The sequence below is a fragment of the Amblyomma maculatum genome, chromosome 8 (genome assembly GCF_055883805.1).
Source record: "Amblyomma maculatum isolate TAMU_Amacu chromosome 8, ASM5588380v1, whole genome shotgun sequence".
Classification (NCBI taxonomy): domain Eukaryota; kingdom Metazoa; phylum Arthropoda; class Arachnida; order Ixodida; family Ixodidae; genus Amblyomma; species Amblyomma maculatum.
This window is the reverse complement of record NC_139351.1, coordinates 108415948-108435881: the sequence shown is the minus strand read 5'-3', so window position 1 is coordinate 108435881 and position 19934 is coordinate 108415948. Positions and strand designations below refer to the sequence as shown.

The following is a 19934-nucleotide window of genomic DNA, read 5'->3' as shown; positions in this document are numbered from 1 at the left end:
AGGAAGTTTGCAGTTGAAGAACGATTTGTGCTAAGCAGCATGCCGGGTATGTGTTTCATAGAAGTCGGCCACTAATGTTTGAATCATAAGATTTATGAGATATGATACGATCCTTCGCGGCACAATTGTACCAGAGTTGGCGGACATCAAGAAACAGGGAATGTTGACTAGTGAGATAGTTAAATTTTCTTATAGTTACATTTTTAGCTGTAAAGTTAGGAATGTAGCGGCAATTAGGGATTTTTAGCCTGCCATTTTCAATAGCAAAGTCAAATTTCAGAATTTCACAAAATTCAATTAACTGTTGTTCCTCAACAAATTTTGTTTGGTAGTGATGGACGATTTCTCGAGTCCGCAAAAGTGATCGGCTAGAGTCATCGGTTGCGGAGGACGCGCAGATGGATGCACGGAGGATATGAGCTCGAGCAGTAGCATTCGAAGCTTCGTTACCCGGGAGTCCTTGGTGGGTTGGCAAAAACATGATGCGTCTAAGTGGAGGTAGACGTTTCTGACGGCATTGTGGAGAATATGGCAGAAATGAGGTCACAACTTGCTCTTGACATGCTCACGCAAGCGAAACTCGAGTCTCAAATTACAACCTAGCTTCCATGGGGGTCTGCGACCGCGAGGGCGGTAACACCCACTTCCGCCATGTGGGTACTTTCGGCGAGACCCCGACTTCCACTGCAGCTTTCAAAATTGACTCTAAGGATGAGCAGACATGGAAATGTCCTCGCCATTCCGTGTCACTTAATACTCATCATGGGGAAAGGAAGGACCCGAAGATTCAACTACTGGCCATCGAGCAGGCTAACAAGGTCGCTGCCAGCCATGGACTAGCGGCCATCTAGTACGCCTCTCCTTAGACCTGCTTGAGCGACGAAATAAATGTTTTGCAATCCAATCCGACGATTACGTTACTTCCTTATGCGATATCTGACCGCAGCTTATAAGCTGTTTCATCTTTTCTTTAGATTGACGCTAAGATTTCGAGAAGTTTGTACAATTACAGACACTTTTCTTAACTTTTTCACGCGTATTCCTTCAAGAAACGCTCCAGTAACAGTTCTTGGCTATCATGAAAGAAGCTTTTCGGTCGGAGAAATGAAGAGAGCAATTACGTTATCGGGAGGTTCCTGGAGGCAGCGCTTGGGTCCATAGGAACGTTGCACGATGAACAGATAGCTGCGACTGACCGATGCCGCTGACGTCGCTAGTGAGTGAAGAGAACGTGACTATGCGTTTCGGCTCAGGATGCACGCACCGTGATCCGCTGATAGCGAGCCTTAATTGATTCACAGGAAGGGAAAGGCGCAGTGTCTGTCACACTTGTAGCTGTGGACACCTGAACCGCGCCATAAGGGAAGGGAGGAAGGTGGGAGTGAAAGTAGAAAGAGAGAAAGGGGAGCCGTAGTTGAGGGCTTCGGAGTAATTTCGACCACCTGGAGATCTTTAACGTGCGCTGACGTCGCACAGCACACGGACCCCTCTTCGTTTCGCCTCCATCGAAACGCAGCCGCCGCGGTCGGGTTCGAACCCGAGTACTTCGGCACAGTAGTCGGGCGTCCTACCACCGCACCACCCCGGCGGGGCCGTTTCGGCAACGGGAGAGCACCCTCGCCGCCACGCAGAAAGAGGGGGGAGGGGTATAAGAAGCGGCGAACGGGGCAGCGCGCGCAGCAATCAAATGACATGTATGGTCGGCGCCATGCAGGAAGAGGGGGGCTGAAAGTGGGGCGGAGGTGGTTACGAGGCCGACGCCGACGCGAAACCCAAAAACGGGCGCCAAAGCGCTGCGCTCTAAAAAGTTCCAGAACCCTGCAGAACTTGCATTGGAGAAACGTGAATGCCTGAGCTTTGGTACTGCACACAGTGCGCATTAGGCTCCACTTAATAAAACTGCTAGTCCCTAGGAGTCCCTAGGTGAATTCTAGGGATCGTGAAAATTTCCATTCCTTGGCGCGTGTTCCTTTCACTGCACCCGCAAGTTTGGAGTTCGACGGGACTGCCATGCATAGTAAAAGGCTCCGGAAATTTTGACCACTTGTGGTTCTTTGACGTGGTCAAACATCACATAGTAGACGGGCGCTTTTGTGTACGCCTTTGGCAAAAAGTGGCCGTCCTGGCAATTATTAAACCCGAATTTTCGGGGTCAGCAGTTTGGCGCCCTAATCACAGAACCATCACGGCGAAGATAGCCAAACCAACCCTTTATAGTGTTGGTGGTCACAGGAAAGGGAGACAGACAGTGCACCTTGCTTTCCTAAAAAAAAACTAAACTAAGGGCACCGTGGTGGCGCAGTGTTTAAGATGTCGAATACTGTGCCGGAGTACCCGAGTTCGATCACGACCGCTCGCAGCTGCGTTTCGATTTTGGCGTAACGGAGAGGCGTCCGTGCGCTGTGCAATGTCAACGCTCGTTAAAGATCGCCGGATGGTCGCCATTCCTCCAAACCTTTCAACTACGGCACCTCTTTCTCTCTTCCCGCTTTCATTCCCAAATTCTCCCCTTCAATTACAGCGCGGGTCGGGTGACCACAGTGAAAGTGCGGCAGCTACGGCGCCTTCCCTTTCCCATAAACTAATTTAGATTTTGACACCTTTAACGCTTTGTCACTCTTCCGTTCTCAATGTCAATCATTCGCAGAATGAAATGGCGGTATTAAAGGCGCTATCTAGTGTTCTCTACAGGTGATGGTTAAGTCCTCCTAAATTTTACTGAAGAGCTGTTGTTGTGGCTGTAGGAAGAAGGAAAAGAAAATGCATGGGCCTGCTACTGGCTCTGTAGATGAGCCACCTCCGCTGCCTCGTGCGGACAGAAGAGAGAAAGCAGAGAAGAAAGAAAAAGAAGAGGGAGAGAAAGACGCGCGCCGCAACAGCCGTCGTCCAGCACCTAAGTGGTGGAGGGTGCAATGATGGCCTACAACAGATAAAATTTGGTGGCTGGCTAGCCCCCGCCGCAGGCGGCGTTGACCCACCGTCCCAGCCCCGTAGGGCCAGGAACAGCCACCCTTCTGCTTTCCTAACTCCTTACCAAAGAGCTGTCCTGGAGCTTCTCAAAAGAAACGGAGATCAGGCGATTGGCGGAGACAAAAGTGCGAAAAATAAATAGACCGTGTGTAGGTTGTTACGTGGAAATACACGTTCCCTAAGAGAAAGTCAGAATAAACCACGGCTATTTTTCAATTACTCGGGAATAATAAGGATATAAAATGGCAAAAAATTATTCGTACACATGAGCTTTCGACGGTGTTTATAGGGATATAAAATGGTGTTCAAAATGAGGCTGTGAAAGAGTTACATAGCAGTGTCAGACAGCATGAATTTGCGCGTAGTCTTCAGAACTGAGGTGGTAACTTGCAAACGATTTCTTGAAATTTCCGTTAACAAACTCGCAGTATTCTCCGACGCTGACCGTAAGGTCAAATACTGTTTCTTAACGCCCTGTGAAACATGTGACGCCGCTGCGAAGGGGCTGTCCTTGTCTCGCCAAAGAGCACGGCGAAGAAGGTGGGGTGCACACCGAGCAAAAAGCGGCGGCACGTCTACTTCCTTTCGGCATAATCCTCCACTACCCAGCCTTCGCAAGGATAGAAGCGGTACAAAAAAGTATCTGCACAAGACATCAGGTTTAGCTTTTTCATGCGTTCTATAGGGGCTCAGCGTTTCACCAGACTGTTCTCTTTATGCCCATCTCGCTCAGCCGAGCGTGTTTCTTCTTAACGAAAATGGGGAGGATGTTTGCAATCGCCAATATATCTGACACTTGATGCGCTAGATGGACAACTTGGAAAATTACATGGAAAAGCGAGATGGAATATTTCATAATTATCACTATTATAGGATTTACTTACTGTTCATGGAAATCATTTGGGTTCCTCTTTTGATAGGCAGAGACATCAACATTTTCTTAGGATATTTATGTTTTAGAATGCTTGAGACATTACTACACTATCCAATCATGAACTTTGCCCATGGTTTGTAAATAATGTAATCAACTGACTTTCTTTCGCCACACTGTTTAAGCTTCAGTTTAAGGATGAACTGAAGCGGAAAAGCAGAAATCAAGAAAGAAAAATGCGATCTATGTATACCTCTGCAATATGCACTGTTATCTCTCGGAGACGGAGCTTTTTCCTATGATTCCGGTCCATCAATAGACGGATATCCCTGCTGGGTTTTGATCCCTCTGCGTGGAGTTGAGCAATTGATTCACACTGACGCCAAGGGGGTGTTAAGAAAGGTTGTTGACTCAGTATGAAAGGAAATTAAGTTTTAGCATTCATGAAATGATTACTTCGGAGCTGTGTGTGACACAGGCACGTTAATCGGTTTGCTAACTAGAATTCTTCTTGGCGTTCTTGAACTTTAGGAGAGAAAAAAAAAAAAAAGGCCCGGTTTCAATGTTTCCAAACCGAGTTCAGCATGCCAGATATTCTGCGTACAGATATAGAAGTTGATGGAGATGGCGACGTGCAATGCATGGCGCGAAAGTGTGTTGCAGCCTTGCAAGCGGGACAGTCGGCTGCGGCAATAACTGCGATGTTCCGTACCTGCTTCTCATACAAATTTATTGCGAAAGCAATACTGCGCCAGGTCTAACCGCTCGTCGCTGCGTGTCATGTCCGTGTCCGTGTGCAAAATAAGGAAGAAGAAGAAGATGTAGTAAAAGAAGAAGAAGAATAGGAACGCTCGCACACCCGCAGCTAATGCTTTCTCTCCATATTCGGAACCCTTCTTAAATTTTTTGTGTTCAAATCCACTCTCCTCTGAAGAATTCTTTTTAATGGGAAAGTGGATTTCCAATTTCGCACGGCTACATTCGAGCCTTAATCTGGATAGATCGATGATACTGGCGAAAGCAGTGTTTGAATTATCCGCGCTATATCACGTGGATTGCGGCGTCACGATTTGGTAGCCAATCAGTAACATCGTGTGAGTGTTTTCTCTGAAATTACCCGTGATGTCGTATTTTTGCGCTAACTGATCGTTCCGTTTCATATTGAGCATCCGTGCTCAAACCGCGCGACAAATGTCTTTTATGGACGACCACAGAGAAGACAAGCGCAGAGCCCACAGCGAAACGCCTCAACTTTCTCAAACACGTTTCCACGCGCAACTGAGTGTAGAGGGGCGCCACTAAGCGGCCTACTACTGAAACAGGCTTCCGTTGGAAGACATTCAAAAGAGGTGGAAGCGTGCAGTCTTTCATCGAGTGTCCAAAATGGCCGTTGGTTTTGACGGGAGCGGTGATGCAAGGATGCAAGAATATAAGAAGTTGGCCGCAGACTTAGAGCAGCAGGAGTTGCAGGCAAGTATATCCGATATGTTCCACCTTTCTGTCGCGACACTGGCTGTTCACGAAGCGGCGTCTGAAATTGTTCCTGCTTCCAGTGATATCGCTTCGTAATGATATGGTAGAGCTCCATGGGCTGCTTGGTTGAAGGGACCTTATTCTCAAAGGAATGCTGCGCCGCGTCGGTAATCGAGGTGTGAGCTATTTGGAATCGGCCGGGTAGCGTGGAATCGCGGCCGGTCAGCGTCCCAGAGGCGCTCCAGTCGCATGCGACACTAACTGCTTGAGTGCTTAACGGCCACACCGCAGGCTTTACTGCTTCCATTTGACCTACATTTGCGCTCACACACGAATGGGCGACGGCGTCACACGGTGGGCTGAGGGCTTTTAAAGCATTGCCGCTCGTCGCTGTCGCTCAGGTTCTGAGCAATGCTACGCTAGGTAGAACAGTTATTCAGCATGGCCTGTGTTCCATGCGTTTCTTTATGCGCCGTGCTCCTTTACGCCGCGCCGCTCAGGGCACAGCCGGCGCACCGTCGTCATGGCAACGCCGTTGCCGTAGCAACGCGATGACGTTCGGTCGCTCGCTCTCACTCCGCGGCGGTTCGCGTTCTCTCGCTCTTGCGCTCGCTCGAACGCCAAGCGGTCAGATTGCGTTGAAAGTGATCTCCACTCGTACCCCTGGGCGCAACGAAAAAGAGTTAGTTCTCGTGACCGGGGACATCAACAAAGGCAAGAACTCCTTATTCGTCCAAGCTGTGGAATAGCACTGTCACTAGAAGTTAAGTCCGCAACAATCCCAATCAACCACACATTGGGCCAGAGTTTTGGACTTGGTATTTCATAGAGTTACACTGGAAACAACTACGTCATCAACAAAGTAGAAACCAAGACACACTTCTTCACTGATCACAAGAGCATATTGATTGGAATAAATAAAGTAACTATATAAGAAACACTATGGCTCTGTCTGCGTCGATAAACCAAGCTGAACCAAACGTTGCTCTCACAAATCGTTAGCTTAACTTAACCAGAATTAAACCACAGCCATGTTTAGAAAATTTGCGTGTCGTCCGGAAGCAGCTCGCGAGATAGCCCATCCCAGAAGGCTTTAGGGTACTCAACTTACCTTGTGGCCCTTTCTTGTGTTGTTTATTTTTGTTTTTGCGAGCGAAGTGGTTTTCCTGCAGACGCCTGCAGACGCTCACTTCGTCTGATCCGTCCATATATGAGCGCATCGAGACAATTCAGTAAAAGCTTGGTAGAGTAGGAAAGGAAAAATAAGAAGTTATAATGTGGCTACAGATTGTTACTGCTTGCAATGCAAGTCAACATCTCAGTGTAATAGTGCACCGCTGCGCTGTGACAGTTTTTTTTTTTTTTTTATGTGCGATGCGTTAAAAGAAATTTCATCAGTGCTTTATCGTACTCCACGTTGTTTAGTGTTAGAAACGGGATATAGCGTACTGTACTCTCCATGACAGAACGGTGAGGCAGAGGTAACAAAGCAACGCTGAAATCGCGCATCTCTGTTACCGAGTCCCATCGCTCCTTGCGGTGTGCACCAAGGGCAACAACAGGCATTCGCGTTGTGGCTGTAGGAAGAAAGAAAAGAAAATACACGGGCCTGCTACTGGCTCTGTAGCTGAGCCACCTCCGCTGCCTCGTTCGGACAGAAGAGAAAATAGACAAGAAAGAAAAAAGAAGAGGGAGAGAAAGACGCGCGTCGCCTGGTAGACTATACTATCCTTACTACGCAAACATGGACTACGCGACAAGGATCGCCTTCCTTGGCGCCCATACTGTATACGGCTGGCTCTACCTCTTATGAGTTATATTGATATGCTGGCAGTGTTTCTGAGTCTGTCGAGTGCTTATTTATTCTTCTGGCTTGTTATCACATGCATGATCAAAATAAGTATGGTAGGTGCATCCTGAATAGAAAGGTCTCCAACAGAAGCGCTTTAGGAGGTGGGAGTGACATCTCTTGGACGTTTTGCCCCTAGATTTGTCTCCGAGGAAAAAAAAACGCCAATAGGAAGGGAATGAAGGACAGAGGGAAGAAGAAGGAATAAATGAGGTGTGTAGTGCACTGCGTTTGAATAATTTTAACTGTTTGGGAATTATTTGCATAAAACTCCGAAACCCGCCAAAAACCACACTACAAGCCCCCTCTTCTGTTTCCACCATGTTTTGCACCTGTTAGCGACGACCGAAAGGGGCAGGGGAACGGGTCGGATGAGAACTAGTATTGTGATACAACGTTATTTACTTCGGCGCTGAATGATTTTTTAACGTGCACGTTTGTTGATTGAGGTCAGTGCCTGCTTCGGCACCATTTTTTCTTCTTGAAGGGCCAGTTTTATTGCCTCAGTTACAGACCCAAACTTCGGGTATACAATGAAGAAGTCAGTGTCACATCACGGATAGAAAGAAGAAATCGGCGAGTCAGTAAGAACGAAAACCTAGCTTAATGCGCGCGCTTAACGACAGAGTGGAGGTCGCGCCGACCGTCACGTGGCGCGGTAGTTAATACTACCTCTCAAGCTGTGGGCGACGACGGAGGAGTAGTCGCTCGCAGCTTCTTTCGAGTAGTAGCCGGCCTTAGGAGCTAAATAAAAACTGTACGACTATGCACTGAGGGTATTCCTCGTGCCTTCTTGTGTGTTGACGTCGTGGATGCTGTGGCCTGGGAACGTTGCCAAGATGGCGGCTACTTCTACGAGGCCGCGAATTTCTAGACGCGGCTCACCGTATTATGGCCCTGCTGCAAATAGAAGAAAACGGCGCCGCACGATGCTCAAAAATTCGATGTGTTATCAGAAATGGATTCTTTGTTTGTTTTGGTTTGCCGCGCCTACAAATCCTCTCTATATATTATTTTCCCACAGCTAACATTATCTTTGCTTGCATCCGCGAGACCTCTCGGAAATATAATGAAACACAAAACCGCAACCCGCGCAAGGCCAAGTATTAGACACGTTAACATACATCATATATCCTGACTAGCCATAGTGCTGAACAGGTATGGACGCGATTGGGAAACTGGTTTTGGGGTTAATGGTTTCGTGCGTGTTGCGGAGTAGGCCCCCCACCAACGCCATTAGTGGAGCCCGCCGCACAGTTACCAGTATACTTTGTTGGGCGAGTTGGTAAACATCCATTACTAATTTAAACAGCGCCAACAAGAAGACACAGGACAAACAGGACGCTGTATTAACGAGAGATTACTGGAACACCGGAACAACTTGGAAAGTGGCAAGGACAAAACATTTCTGGTCTCACATTGCCATTCATGTGAAACAATGAAGAAGGAGAAGAAGAAGTGTACTCCTATGTTTGACCAGGCTAGGATTTTGTGTCGCCACAAAGAAAAGATGACGTGAGAGATAGTTGAATCATATTCTATTTGAACGGACAATAAGTGTGTCAGCAAGACTTCTCTTGCGCTTTCAGGCAAATAGATGTCTTTTTTGAGTGCCGTTTTGTGCAGCAGGTGAACCCAGGGGTTGTTTCACTTGATTGTTTCGTTTTCGTCATATTTGTTTTTATCTGGGCCTTGGAGTAAAGGCTTAGGCTGAGTTGTGAGTCAGCGCTTGTACTGTGGCTTCCTTTTATCTTGTCCTGTGTCTTCTTGTTCGTGCTGTTTAAATTAAGAATGGACAGTTACCAGCCTTGCACAAATTCTTGAACGGAGGACACTCAGCCCACCCCAAGGTATGTGCAGGTGGGCAGAACTACCTGATGATATAATGCTGTGAGTTGCTATTAGCATTTAAGGGCAGCTGTGAAGACTCCCATCCCAGAAATGTCCCGCGCGTCCGTTGACGACGGCTATCTGCGCTTAAGCTCCTCGTGATTGTAGAATCTGTAGCTCGTTTGCATAACACTAATAGTGATCCGGCTGAACCTTAGTTTGTTTATAGATTTTGTCATTAACATTGCTAAGAAGGGCCCCAGCCAAGGTGGCACAGGTGATGAACCAAGAGAACATAGCACGACCGTACGAGGTTATGCGTTTCACCTGTCCTGTCATGATCTTCGCGCTCGTCTTGAAGCTTTGAAAACCATCCAAGCACGAATGAGGAACGCTTAATTGGAGCATGAGGGGTCTGGGAGAAAACCATGCTTAAGGGGTTTTGAATACGATCTGATATTTTAAAAACAGTGCCGTCTTAAAATGCGCTGAAGCCATATTTCGGCAAATTTGCAACGAAAACTTAATATGTGTTGTGAATATTTTTTCTTTCATGAAAGCAGCTTAATAAAAACTACAACAACCCGATGTTAAAGTCTGAAGTGCGCCCATATTCGTTGTGGAAATAAATGATTCGTTTCGTGCACAGTTTAAGACAGCTAATTATGCATCGCAGAGTGCGGTAGTCTAAAGCAGCACACACTGCGACGCGAACATTTGGCGCAGGGAAGGGTCTTTAGAAAAAAAAAAAAATCATACACCTGCACTATAATCACCTCTGACCATAATGCATGCTTAATATTCGTTATGAATACGCAGTTAGCTTTGCGTAACAGTGTGGTGTTATCAGTTCAGAATCCCGAATGATGATTAAAGTGCTCGGGGACTACAAATCAGAATTAATATTTGATGCTAAAAATTCGCAGTACAAAAATACTTTGGATAGTGAATTTATATTCGCTCATAATAATTTTACCATCTTTACTTTCCAGGCTTCCAATGGCATCGCTAATCCACAAACATACAGCCAATTGCTGGCGATATACCTCCTTCAGAGTGATCTGTTAGTATTTACTTTATTCAATTTTTCTGTTTGATATAATTTTGGAGATTTCGAATAATGTTTTTCTCCCTTTCAGGGTTAACGCCAAACTTCTGTGGAAGAGGATCCCTCGGGAAATCAAGCTAGTACGTGTGTTAGTGCTAGATAAAAATGTTATAATCATCATCATCAGTGGGAATATACCCACTGCAGGGTGAAGCCCTCTCCCATATTCCTTAAATTAACTCAGTCCTGGGCTAGCCGTATCCAATTGACCTCTGCGAACGTTTCAACCTCATTCGCCCACCTGACTTTCTGTCGATCCCGGCTACGCTTTACGTTCCTTAATATCCGATTTGTTATCCGATGGTCCTTTTCGACCATCAGCCATCCTCTCTTCGCACTACATATCCTCTTTTTATGCCCATTTCTTCCTGATTTCCAATACAATGTCATTAATTCGTGTTATTTCTCTGACCCACTCTGCACGCTTCTTGTTTCTTAACGTTGCAGCTACCATTCTCCGTCTAATAGCTCTTCGCGTTGTACTCAAGTCAAGTAGAGCACTTTCTTTAGCCTCTATGCTTAACCTCATAGGTGAGCACAGGTAAGATGAAACTTACATGCTTTCCTCTTGAGTGATACCTGTAAGCTGCTAGTCGTAATATGCGGGTTGTTACCAACTGCTCTTCATCCCTATTTCATTCTCCTAGTTATTTCCCGAGTTGTCGCGAAAAATGTACTCTCCATATATTTACGAGAAGATTTGTCTTGCGTGAGTCGAGGCTCGTATCGAACGCTTGTGCATATTGCTCTTGTTCCTTGTCGTATAAATGCTTTCAGGGCACTGCCTGCATAGTTTTGAAGTTTCTGGAGGCTCAGCATAGTTTCTTAGTTGCTCGAGAATATGTGCTTGCTCAGGCGAAACAAATAGTAAAAATTGTTGCTGATGAACGCTGGCTAAGAGCTAAAAATATTCCGATTGGTCGACAGGGCCCCGATACCGTGCACAACCACGCGACTTCACGATATCAAACAACCCTCATTGAAATAAAGCAAGCGAATCGGGAGAATTGGTACAAGTGCTGATAAATAACAAGGCTCGTTGTCTGACAAATTCAATATGCACATTGAGTGTTTAATAATGCTCAGCCAAATACGAATCTTTGACGAGCCAACGTGACTTCAATTTGCCATGTTTCTGTTTTGTGTGTATGAGTATTACTTGTACCGTAATTGGCGCCATAATGGCACTTGCCATTCCGGTTGAACTTGCGGGATAGTAATTGATTAAGGCAGCACAGTTAGCGGCGTGGCCCTCTGGCTAAACTAACATTATGAAGCTAGCCTTGCTAAAATGGCACGCAATACATGAGTAACGGGCTGCGCGCACAATTCCCATTAGGCAAAAAAAGATCAGTTCTGACGACCACAGCCAAACTACTTTCCTTCTGTTACAGGACTCTTTCCAGAATACACAACCGTAATACAACTTAAATTATTACTCTTCTGACGCATTCAAGAAGCATTATACATTTGCCGTAGTTATGACCGTTGATGTGAGCTTGGACGCTTCTGCATCAATGCGAGCACTACGGCGGGTAATGTCTATGTAGTTATTTTTTACAGGTTGATCTATTTTTATAGCATCCTTGGAGTACTTACCTTCTTTTGACTTCCAAAGGCCATGCGAGATAAAATAAATATGCATTGATAACGACAAATGCGGTTATATCATTATCTGGCGTTGCCGGTATTTATCCCAAACAGGAAAGCACATCTGAATGATTATTTGCCTCTTCCTCTTTTACAGTATCACCCTGAGATAAGAAACATCTGGAAAGTTGGTCAGGCAATCTGGAATAAGGATTTCCCGGCAATGCACGCCAGCTTAACCCAAGAGTGGCCTGAACATGTGAAGCTTGTTATGCACGAGCTCAGAGGTAAGTTTATTCATTTCTAGAAACTCTTTCTCTTGTGAATCGGCCTCTTGCCGACGGATTTGTCATTATGGAAGTTTTGCATCCCTAATTTTCAGAGTTCCGCTCGTAAAATTGATGTCGTTTTCAGAGCTCAGCTCCCCTTGTTGATAGAATAAGTCTACGCCTATTCCAAAAGGAACCATGCGGCCTTAACCACTTGTTATATCACCTAAAGACGTCTCATCTTCCATATTAGGACAGCAATTAGCAGGCGTTCACGTAATGAAGGTCATCCTCGCTACCGACATGACTCCAGACCCCAACGTTAACGCTGCGTTGTCCCCTGCGCTGTTTTTCCCTGATCGCGATAACCGGAATAATATTTCCAAATACAGCACTTGCACCGCCATTTAGTTCTTTGTGACGCACTGCCAACAGCAGTGACTTAATTTTTGTACAGGTGTCCACTCTGTCGCAGTATCAGTGCGGCTTAACCTGGATCGCTGTGCGTCTTCTCGCGCTGTGATTATTTTATTAGGCAACTTCAGTTTGGGTATGTCTCCAAGTTTTAGCGTTGCCTTGAGCTCTTTAGCAAGCAGAAGGCGATGAGAGCGAAAAAAATGCAATTTCATAACATTCATTTTAGGCACCGTTGTTTGAATTTTGTATTCTGATTAAAACTGTACGAAATTTACCCTGTACGCATAAAGCTCTAGTGATGTGTTCTGCATTTAATCAAAATAATTTTTCGACACAGTATCCTTCTACTTACGTTCGATGCTGCTATCTACATGACTGAGTGCTAAGCAAATACGTGTGCTCTCCGCACTAATCTATATAAAGGTAGCATGTTCTCAAGTCACAGCGCTTTACAAATTGTGCTCCAATTTCGGCTTATCTTGGTTTATGCGGTATAATGGCCCAAAGAGACTGATGCTATCAGAGATGCTGTAGCGGAGGGCGTCGAAAATTTTGACCACCTGGTGTTCTCTACCGTGCGCTTACATCGCACAGCCCACGGGCGCCCTTGTTTTTCGCCTGCATCAAAAAGCAACGTCCGCGGCCGGGGTGCTACAAATTTAAAGGCTGAGGCTGAGCATTGTATTGAACAGGTTGGGAGAGAGTAAATATATATGAACAAATAAATAAAACGAAACTTTACATCAACCGCCACGAAAGAAGTTCAATAGGAGGAAGCTTCCCCCAAAACAAGATGTTTAATTTGCCTTCTCTGAAAAGGGAATGCCTATTTATCTTATAAAATCAAGCATTTAGTCTGGCAGTTCTAAAATGGCTCGTTCAAGAATCAATTGAGCGTCTACATTCGTGCGCCCTGACGACAGTTCAGTCAGCTGGTTCGGTGATGAATATCACTGCAGGTAGAGGTAGGCGTGATAGAGGAAGGTAGGAGAGTAGGTTGCCCAAACGGTGTTATGAGAGCAGTAACAGACTCCGATGCAGATAGCCTTCACAGAATTCGACAGCTACGCATGATGTCGTTTGAGTACAGATGTCTGCCCTCCTACTACTTCTGCCCTCGTTTCGTTACAGCTTACTGCACTATCACGTCACCGGCATTTGGAATTGTTGAAATTCTTGTATTGTATCATTCATGCTCATTATCGACTTTCATCTAACAGTTACATTACTCCAGCCTGGCCTACTACCTCCAGATACTACCATGAGCTTAATATGGTCCCCTACTTTGATCGACATAATCCATTTAAAATCAGCTTCTTCCCTCGCACCATCGCAGCCTGGAATAAGCTTCCTGGCTCACTTCGCTCCCTTCCTTTACAAATATCTACTAACACCATCGCACACTGACTATTTCACACAGTTAAGTAACCTCTAGCTGTTATTAGTGTTGTTGCTTTGTTTTAAATTCTGTCTTGTTACTGCTCTACTGACTGTATTGTATTTTTTTATTTATATCATGTTTACCTCACACTCTTGCTGTAGCTCCGGATGGAGCTGCAGTATGTAAAACAAAATAAATAAATAAATAAATAAATAAATCAATAAATAAATAAATAAATAAATAAATAAATAAATAAATAAATAAATAAATAAATAAATAAATAAATAAATAAATAAATAAATAAATAAATAAATAAATAAATAAATAAATAAATAAATAAATAAATAAATAAATAAATAAACAAATGTATATGTGCATAGTGCAGCAACGCATAGAAGGACCATTCTTGAAGGACATCTGAAACACGCAGTGAGGAAAAATGGAGGAGGAAGTGAAACATGGACGAGAGAGAGAGGCACTATAGCGGAGGACTCCTGAGCAATTTCCGCCATCTCAAGGACTTTTATCATGCACTGACATTACAAAGCACGTTCACAAACGTCTTGTCCGTTTTGCCTGCGCCGAAACGCGCTATGTGGTCTCGGGTTCGTCTGCCCTCAGCGTTGCCTGCAAAAGCGTCTTGCAATATATATGACTGCGTACATTCTCCACTAGCCTTGACCAGAGCTCATGAACATAAACGGAAATATTCTGACTTGTAAAAAACGTTACTTCCTAAGCCTACTAATGCCAAGAAACGCATGAATTTATCTAGTTGTTTATCTAGTAAATTTATCTAATTTATCTAGAGCCTTCAAATAAGAATTAACTTCAAAGAACATACCACTTACTGTGCCGTTATTCAGGGCGGGACCATGAATTATACATGAATATTTGGAGGGTGTAGGCTCTCCGCATTGCTTTGGAGAAGATGGCGGTTTATGGCTCGAATGCCCTCCTTGGATCAAGCTTAACTTTGTTGCTCCAAGCGGTACTACTGAACGGATATCCATGCTCGATAGCTGCCCGCTTCTTAATCTTCTATCTTGATTTCTGTTCACGTCAGAAGAGGCAAATTAAACTGCTATTCGTGTATAGCGCCGTCTCTGATAGCTGTTTGTGGATAGGATATGATAGGATAGGATAGGAAATACGTTAGTTTCTCTAGGCAGGTCTTGTGCTAGTAGCAGAAGTGGTCCATCTTCCGTCTTCTCACAGGGTCGGTGCCCCTATTCCAGGGCTCCGCTGAGCTTCGCTGCTCGCTGGGCGTGCTGGATTAGACCTAGTTGGCAATCCAAATCGCCGCTGGAGAGCTGGCTTGTGGAAGTGAGAGCTTTTGCTCGCGTCAATCTGTGGTTCAGATCCGTAGATGCCAAAACGAAGAACTAGTAATTAATTAGAAACTGCTGTGAGTACATTGCATATTTAGAGTAGAGAACAGGAGAGGAGGAAACGTGGAGAAATTAAAATTTGAAGCACTATTTGTAACTAAATCAATACCGGACTGGCTATTTAGCTGTAATAGCTAGACCGATTCAAGCTCGTATATACCGGGTGTCCCAGCTAACTTGAACCAAGGGTTACAAAATACTATATTTGAGGTAGGTCAGTGAAACCAATTGCATACAACTGTCAGCCTCCTTGCGCACTACAGCCAATTTTTTGTTTTGCAATTACTTAATTAGCTAATTATGTTAATTTCTCCAATTTATTAAATATCGACTTTAGACCAAAAGTGTGAATTGGAAAGTTGTAGAGCACCTTCAGAAACCCCCATTTCATTAATTGCGATAAAGAAAGTCTCCCGTGTATCTTTTTTTCCGGGCTCAGAAGAAAGCCCGCGAAATACAAATAATACCACGTGACTAGCGCATTTGCGCGCCGCGATTGTGGTGCTCTCAGTCGTGGTTTGAGTGAACGAAATCAGCTGCGGCCGTTACCCGATGGTCCCGTTGCAGCGGCAGGCAGAAATGTTGGCGATGGTTTCAGCGAGCTCGAGCTCGCCCGTCGCCACAGCGATTTTGGCCAGGCCTGCGGACCGCAGCAGCCTACATCACGACAGGCGGATGGCGATAAATAACCGGCAAAAGAAGGTGCAGCGCTAATTTTAGTCGAGTCACATGATGTCATCTCGCCCCTTTACCCAAGCCTGTATGTGCAGATTCAGTAGCTGATACCCTATCGCTCATCCGTTTGTCGTGACGTCCGCTGATGGGAGAGAAGGAGGCCTGGTTAGAATCTGGGTGGTGTTGGCTCGCCGCTCTCGCTGCTACTGCACCGTCACGTGGGCCGGCTGTCTGACGCGAGCGAAGAAGCCATCGCAGGCATATCGGCCTGCCGCTTTAACGGGGCCAAGAAGACACGGCCGCAGCTAATTTCGTTCGCTCAAACCACGACTGAGAGCACCACAATCGCGGCGCACAAATGCACTAGTCACGTGGCATTATTTGTATTTCGCGGGCTTTCTTCTGAGCCCGGAAAAAAAGATACACGTGAGACTTTCTTTATCGCAATTATTGGAATGGGGGTTTCTGAAGGTGCTCTACAACTTTCCAATTCACATTTTTGGTTTAAAGTCGATATTTACTAAATTAGAGAAATTAACATAATTAGCTAATTAAGTAATTGCAAAACAAAAAAATGCCTGTAGTGCGCAAACAGGCTGACAGTTGTATGCAATTAGTTTCACTGACCTACCTCAAATATATTATTTTGTACCCCTTGGTTCAAGTTAGCTGGGACACCCGGTATAGTATAGTCCAAAGCGGCGTTCACTCGTTTAAAACCCCTTCATACACACCTTGCATCTTCGACCTTGTTATCGTGCCATGCGACAGAATATGCTCGCAGCAGCTGCTGTAGAGACGACGACATTCTATAGCAGGAAGGTCGCGTGGCAGCACGAATCTCCATTTCCCCTAAAATATCTGCAGCATTAATTAAAAGTCACCCCCAAGTACTTCTGCTGGCTATGACTTGGTGCAGTCACGGCCACTGTGCTGTCTTCCCATGGCTTTAAAGAGGGGGGGGGGGGGGGGGGGGACACGCTGCGTTCGATTTTGTTTTTAATTTACATGCTTTGTCGTCGAGTATTAATTACATTTGTGAATCCTCCAACCTAAGCCGAAGAAGAGTCTCGCACAACGCGTTCTCAAAAGAAAAAAAAAGAGCGCTGAGATTTGAGTAACTACGGCAATCAGTTCGGTAATTGTCCCCTCGCCATGACTGCTGTTTTGCCGTCGCAGAGGATGCACTTGTTTCTTTTTCCCTCCTCAGTCCTCCCACACTTGGGTCCCCAGATGAACGGTCTCAACAGTGCTGGCAAAAATATGGACACCCGCAATTTTCGTCACATATATTTCATTTGATTGTGCATTGACTCGCAGTTCGAATGAAGCGGAGGGCCCTGACACTGGTGGCCAAGGCATACTCGTCTATTTCCGTGGATCACGCCTGCTCTCTGATGGGAATTGATAAGCCTGAACTAGCTGCTGGTGAGAATCGCACCCATACTCAGCCAATTCAGTCTTGATGACTGAGCCGTAATAATCGACATACGTTTCTTCTTTTTCAGTTGTGAACTCACTGGGGTGGGCTTTTGACGGCACGAGGGCAATGGTCTTTCCGAAGCCTCCAGGTAGGCACTGTGCTCCGTTTAATAGAAACTTTGCTTTTGTAGAAAACCATTATTGCAAAGCTGCTATGCTGGGTATGCTTGGCCGTAGCTGATTTTGCAAGGACATTTTATTATTAAATAATATAATTTGCTACTTTCAGTTCTCGTTCTTATTCTTCCCTTATGTCAGTATAGGGGTGTTGCTTTAAGGAGTATCTTTACTTTTTTTGTGCAGTGAAAGAAAGTATAGGTTTAATAGCGGTATTATAACTATTTTTGAAATAGTCTACATTTATTTTTCCTACCCCCATAAGACTACCATTTCTTTCCCGCAGCTGCCACGAATGAGGATCCATCAACGGCTGAAGAACACTTGAGTAAACTGACTAACTTCTCCAGCTTCCTCGAAAATTAAGTTCAGGGATGACACCTCCATCCCATGCGCACGAAATCCATGAAGGAGGATGTGAAGCAGCATTTGACGCCTACACCATTCATACCTGCAGAATTTTAATAAAGGAAATTATGAAACAGGGAAGTGCCTTACATTACAAGCGTCAGTATATTGGTAGATTACCAGATTAACCTGCGGACAAACACGATAGTCAAAGGTAAAAGAATCTGCATTCTTCATTGCCAATCACATTTCTCACAAAGTTGCTTATATACTTGCGCCTTTTAATGACGAAAGCCTAATTCTTTTCGCTTTTTGTACTGAAAATGAGATGCCATGAAAAAGGCCAGCGTCGCTGACGCATATGTCTGAATTGTCACATGCAGCATATTCGCATTCTGGAACGGGTGAAAAAATAGAGCCGTACCATGCACATCACATGAAACGAGACGCTGCGCATGTGTCCCGTCTTTCTTGTGATGTGCATGGTTCAGCTCAATTTTATTGCGTAGGCAATACTGCACCAGGTTTCGTGCCGTCACGTATCCCCGGCGGACGCCGTGCGTGGCCTTCAGCCGCAGCTGCGTCGACACTTGAACCACGCCGTAAGGGAAGCGGGGAGTGCTCACGCACGTTCACACACGGTTTTGAAGCGTCCGCTCTCCGTTCTGACCACCGTGGTTCTGACGCACCGCTCACTCACGTCCTCACGCACTTCGCACTCCTGGTGTTCCCCGGATCGCACTCTCTGACCGCATGCGATGCGAGCAAGGTCCGATGTTGCATGCGCGCATCGAAATCCAGGCAGATGCGCCAAAGCGGTGGTCGGGACGCACCACTCAGGGTCCAAGGGGCGGAAGCCGCCGCCCAGGGTAAGGAATTGGGCATTAATAAAAAGACGATCGCTAAAAACAGTGAAAGTGGAAACAGAGAAGTAGGAGTTCATGTCGGGGTTAATCAGTTGCTATGCAGTCTTACAAGGAGAAGCATCGGCGATGCTCCGAAGCCAGAAAACGGCAACAGACTACAAAAAAGACCCGAGGAGAGACAGTGCTTTCATCCAGCTGTAAACACAGCTGTCTCCTACAGTTGAGCCATTTGGAAGCAGTTTGGACCTTGTGATGTACAGGGCTGTCGCCGAAGATGGATACGTGGTCAGTCGAGTCGAGACCAAGTCTCACTACTTTACTTACCACCGATGTGTTTTTATCGTTGTTAATAAAGCCAAAGAAGAAAACTAATCATTCATTTTGTATTGTGTATTTATTCGTGGCTAAACACGTGGAGGCTAACCAAGAGAGTTCTACTTAAGTTGAGGACAACCCAGAGGGCTATCGAACGAAAAATGGTAGGGGTAACGTTAAGAGATAGAAAGCGTGCAGAGTGGGTAAGAGAAATAACTCAAGTTACCGACATTCTAGTGGAAATTAAGAAGAAGAAATGGACATGGGCAGGACATGTAGTGCGAAGAGAGGATAACCGATGGTCGCAGAGGGTAACAAACTGGATTCCAAGGGAAGGAAAGCGTAGCAGGGGGCGGCAGAAAGCTAGGTGGGCGGATGAGATTAAGAAGTTCGCAGGGGTCAAGTGGATGCAGCTAGCACAGAACCGGGTTAAGTGGAGAAATATGGGAGAGGTCTTCGCCCTGCAGTGGGTATAATCAGGCTGATGATGGTGATGATGAAACACGTCAAGCTACACCCGCACCTACACTACATGCCGAACCTTAAGCGCTATCATTGCAGTATTGTTTGCGCAACTTACCAAGTTTAACCAGAACTAAACTACTGCCATTTTTTTACATCAACTCAATTACGCACGAAGTAGCCCAAGGACGTCGTTAATCGCATTCTGGGACGGTAAAAACTGGCACACTACACATCGGGGCTACTGAAGCAATAGAGCAGCAGGATGTGCTTAAACGTTCTATGTATCTGTTTTGGTGTGGAACCAAAATATTACGGGGCTCTCAAAACACTTAGGCGCATGGCATCATTCGCATACACACTCGGCTTCCTCAACGCGACGTTCGCGTAAGAGAACACTACCGTCAAGCTACCGTGAAAATGGCACCACTACACACTACAACCGGCAGAATTCTGTTTGAAGCCGCATGTCCTCAACAGTTCCTGCACCAGAACAGTTTTGAAAGTGGGATACTCCTTG

The 19934-nt window shown here is 45.6% G+C and overlaps 1 protein-coding gene across 1 annotated transcript; it reads left to right on the top strand.

The window, feature by feature from the left end:
* The first annotated feature begins 5156 nt into the window (after window positions 1-5156).
* On the top strand, window positions 5157-17932 carry LOC146182147 (COP9 signalosome complex subunit 8-like). Its single transcript, XM_084577165.1, has 7 exons — window positions 5157-5311; window positions 9986-10056; window positions 10133-10181; window positions 11849-11978; window positions 17145-17252; window positions 17333-17395; window positions 17710-17932. Exons 1-7 carry the CDS (start codon window positions 5225-5227, stop codon window positions 17787-17789), a joined length of 588 nt encoding a protein of 195 aa, XP_084433291.1. The 5' UTR covers window positions 5157-5224; the 3' UTR covers window positions 17790-17932.
* Window positions 17933-19934: the final 2002 nt, after the last annotated feature.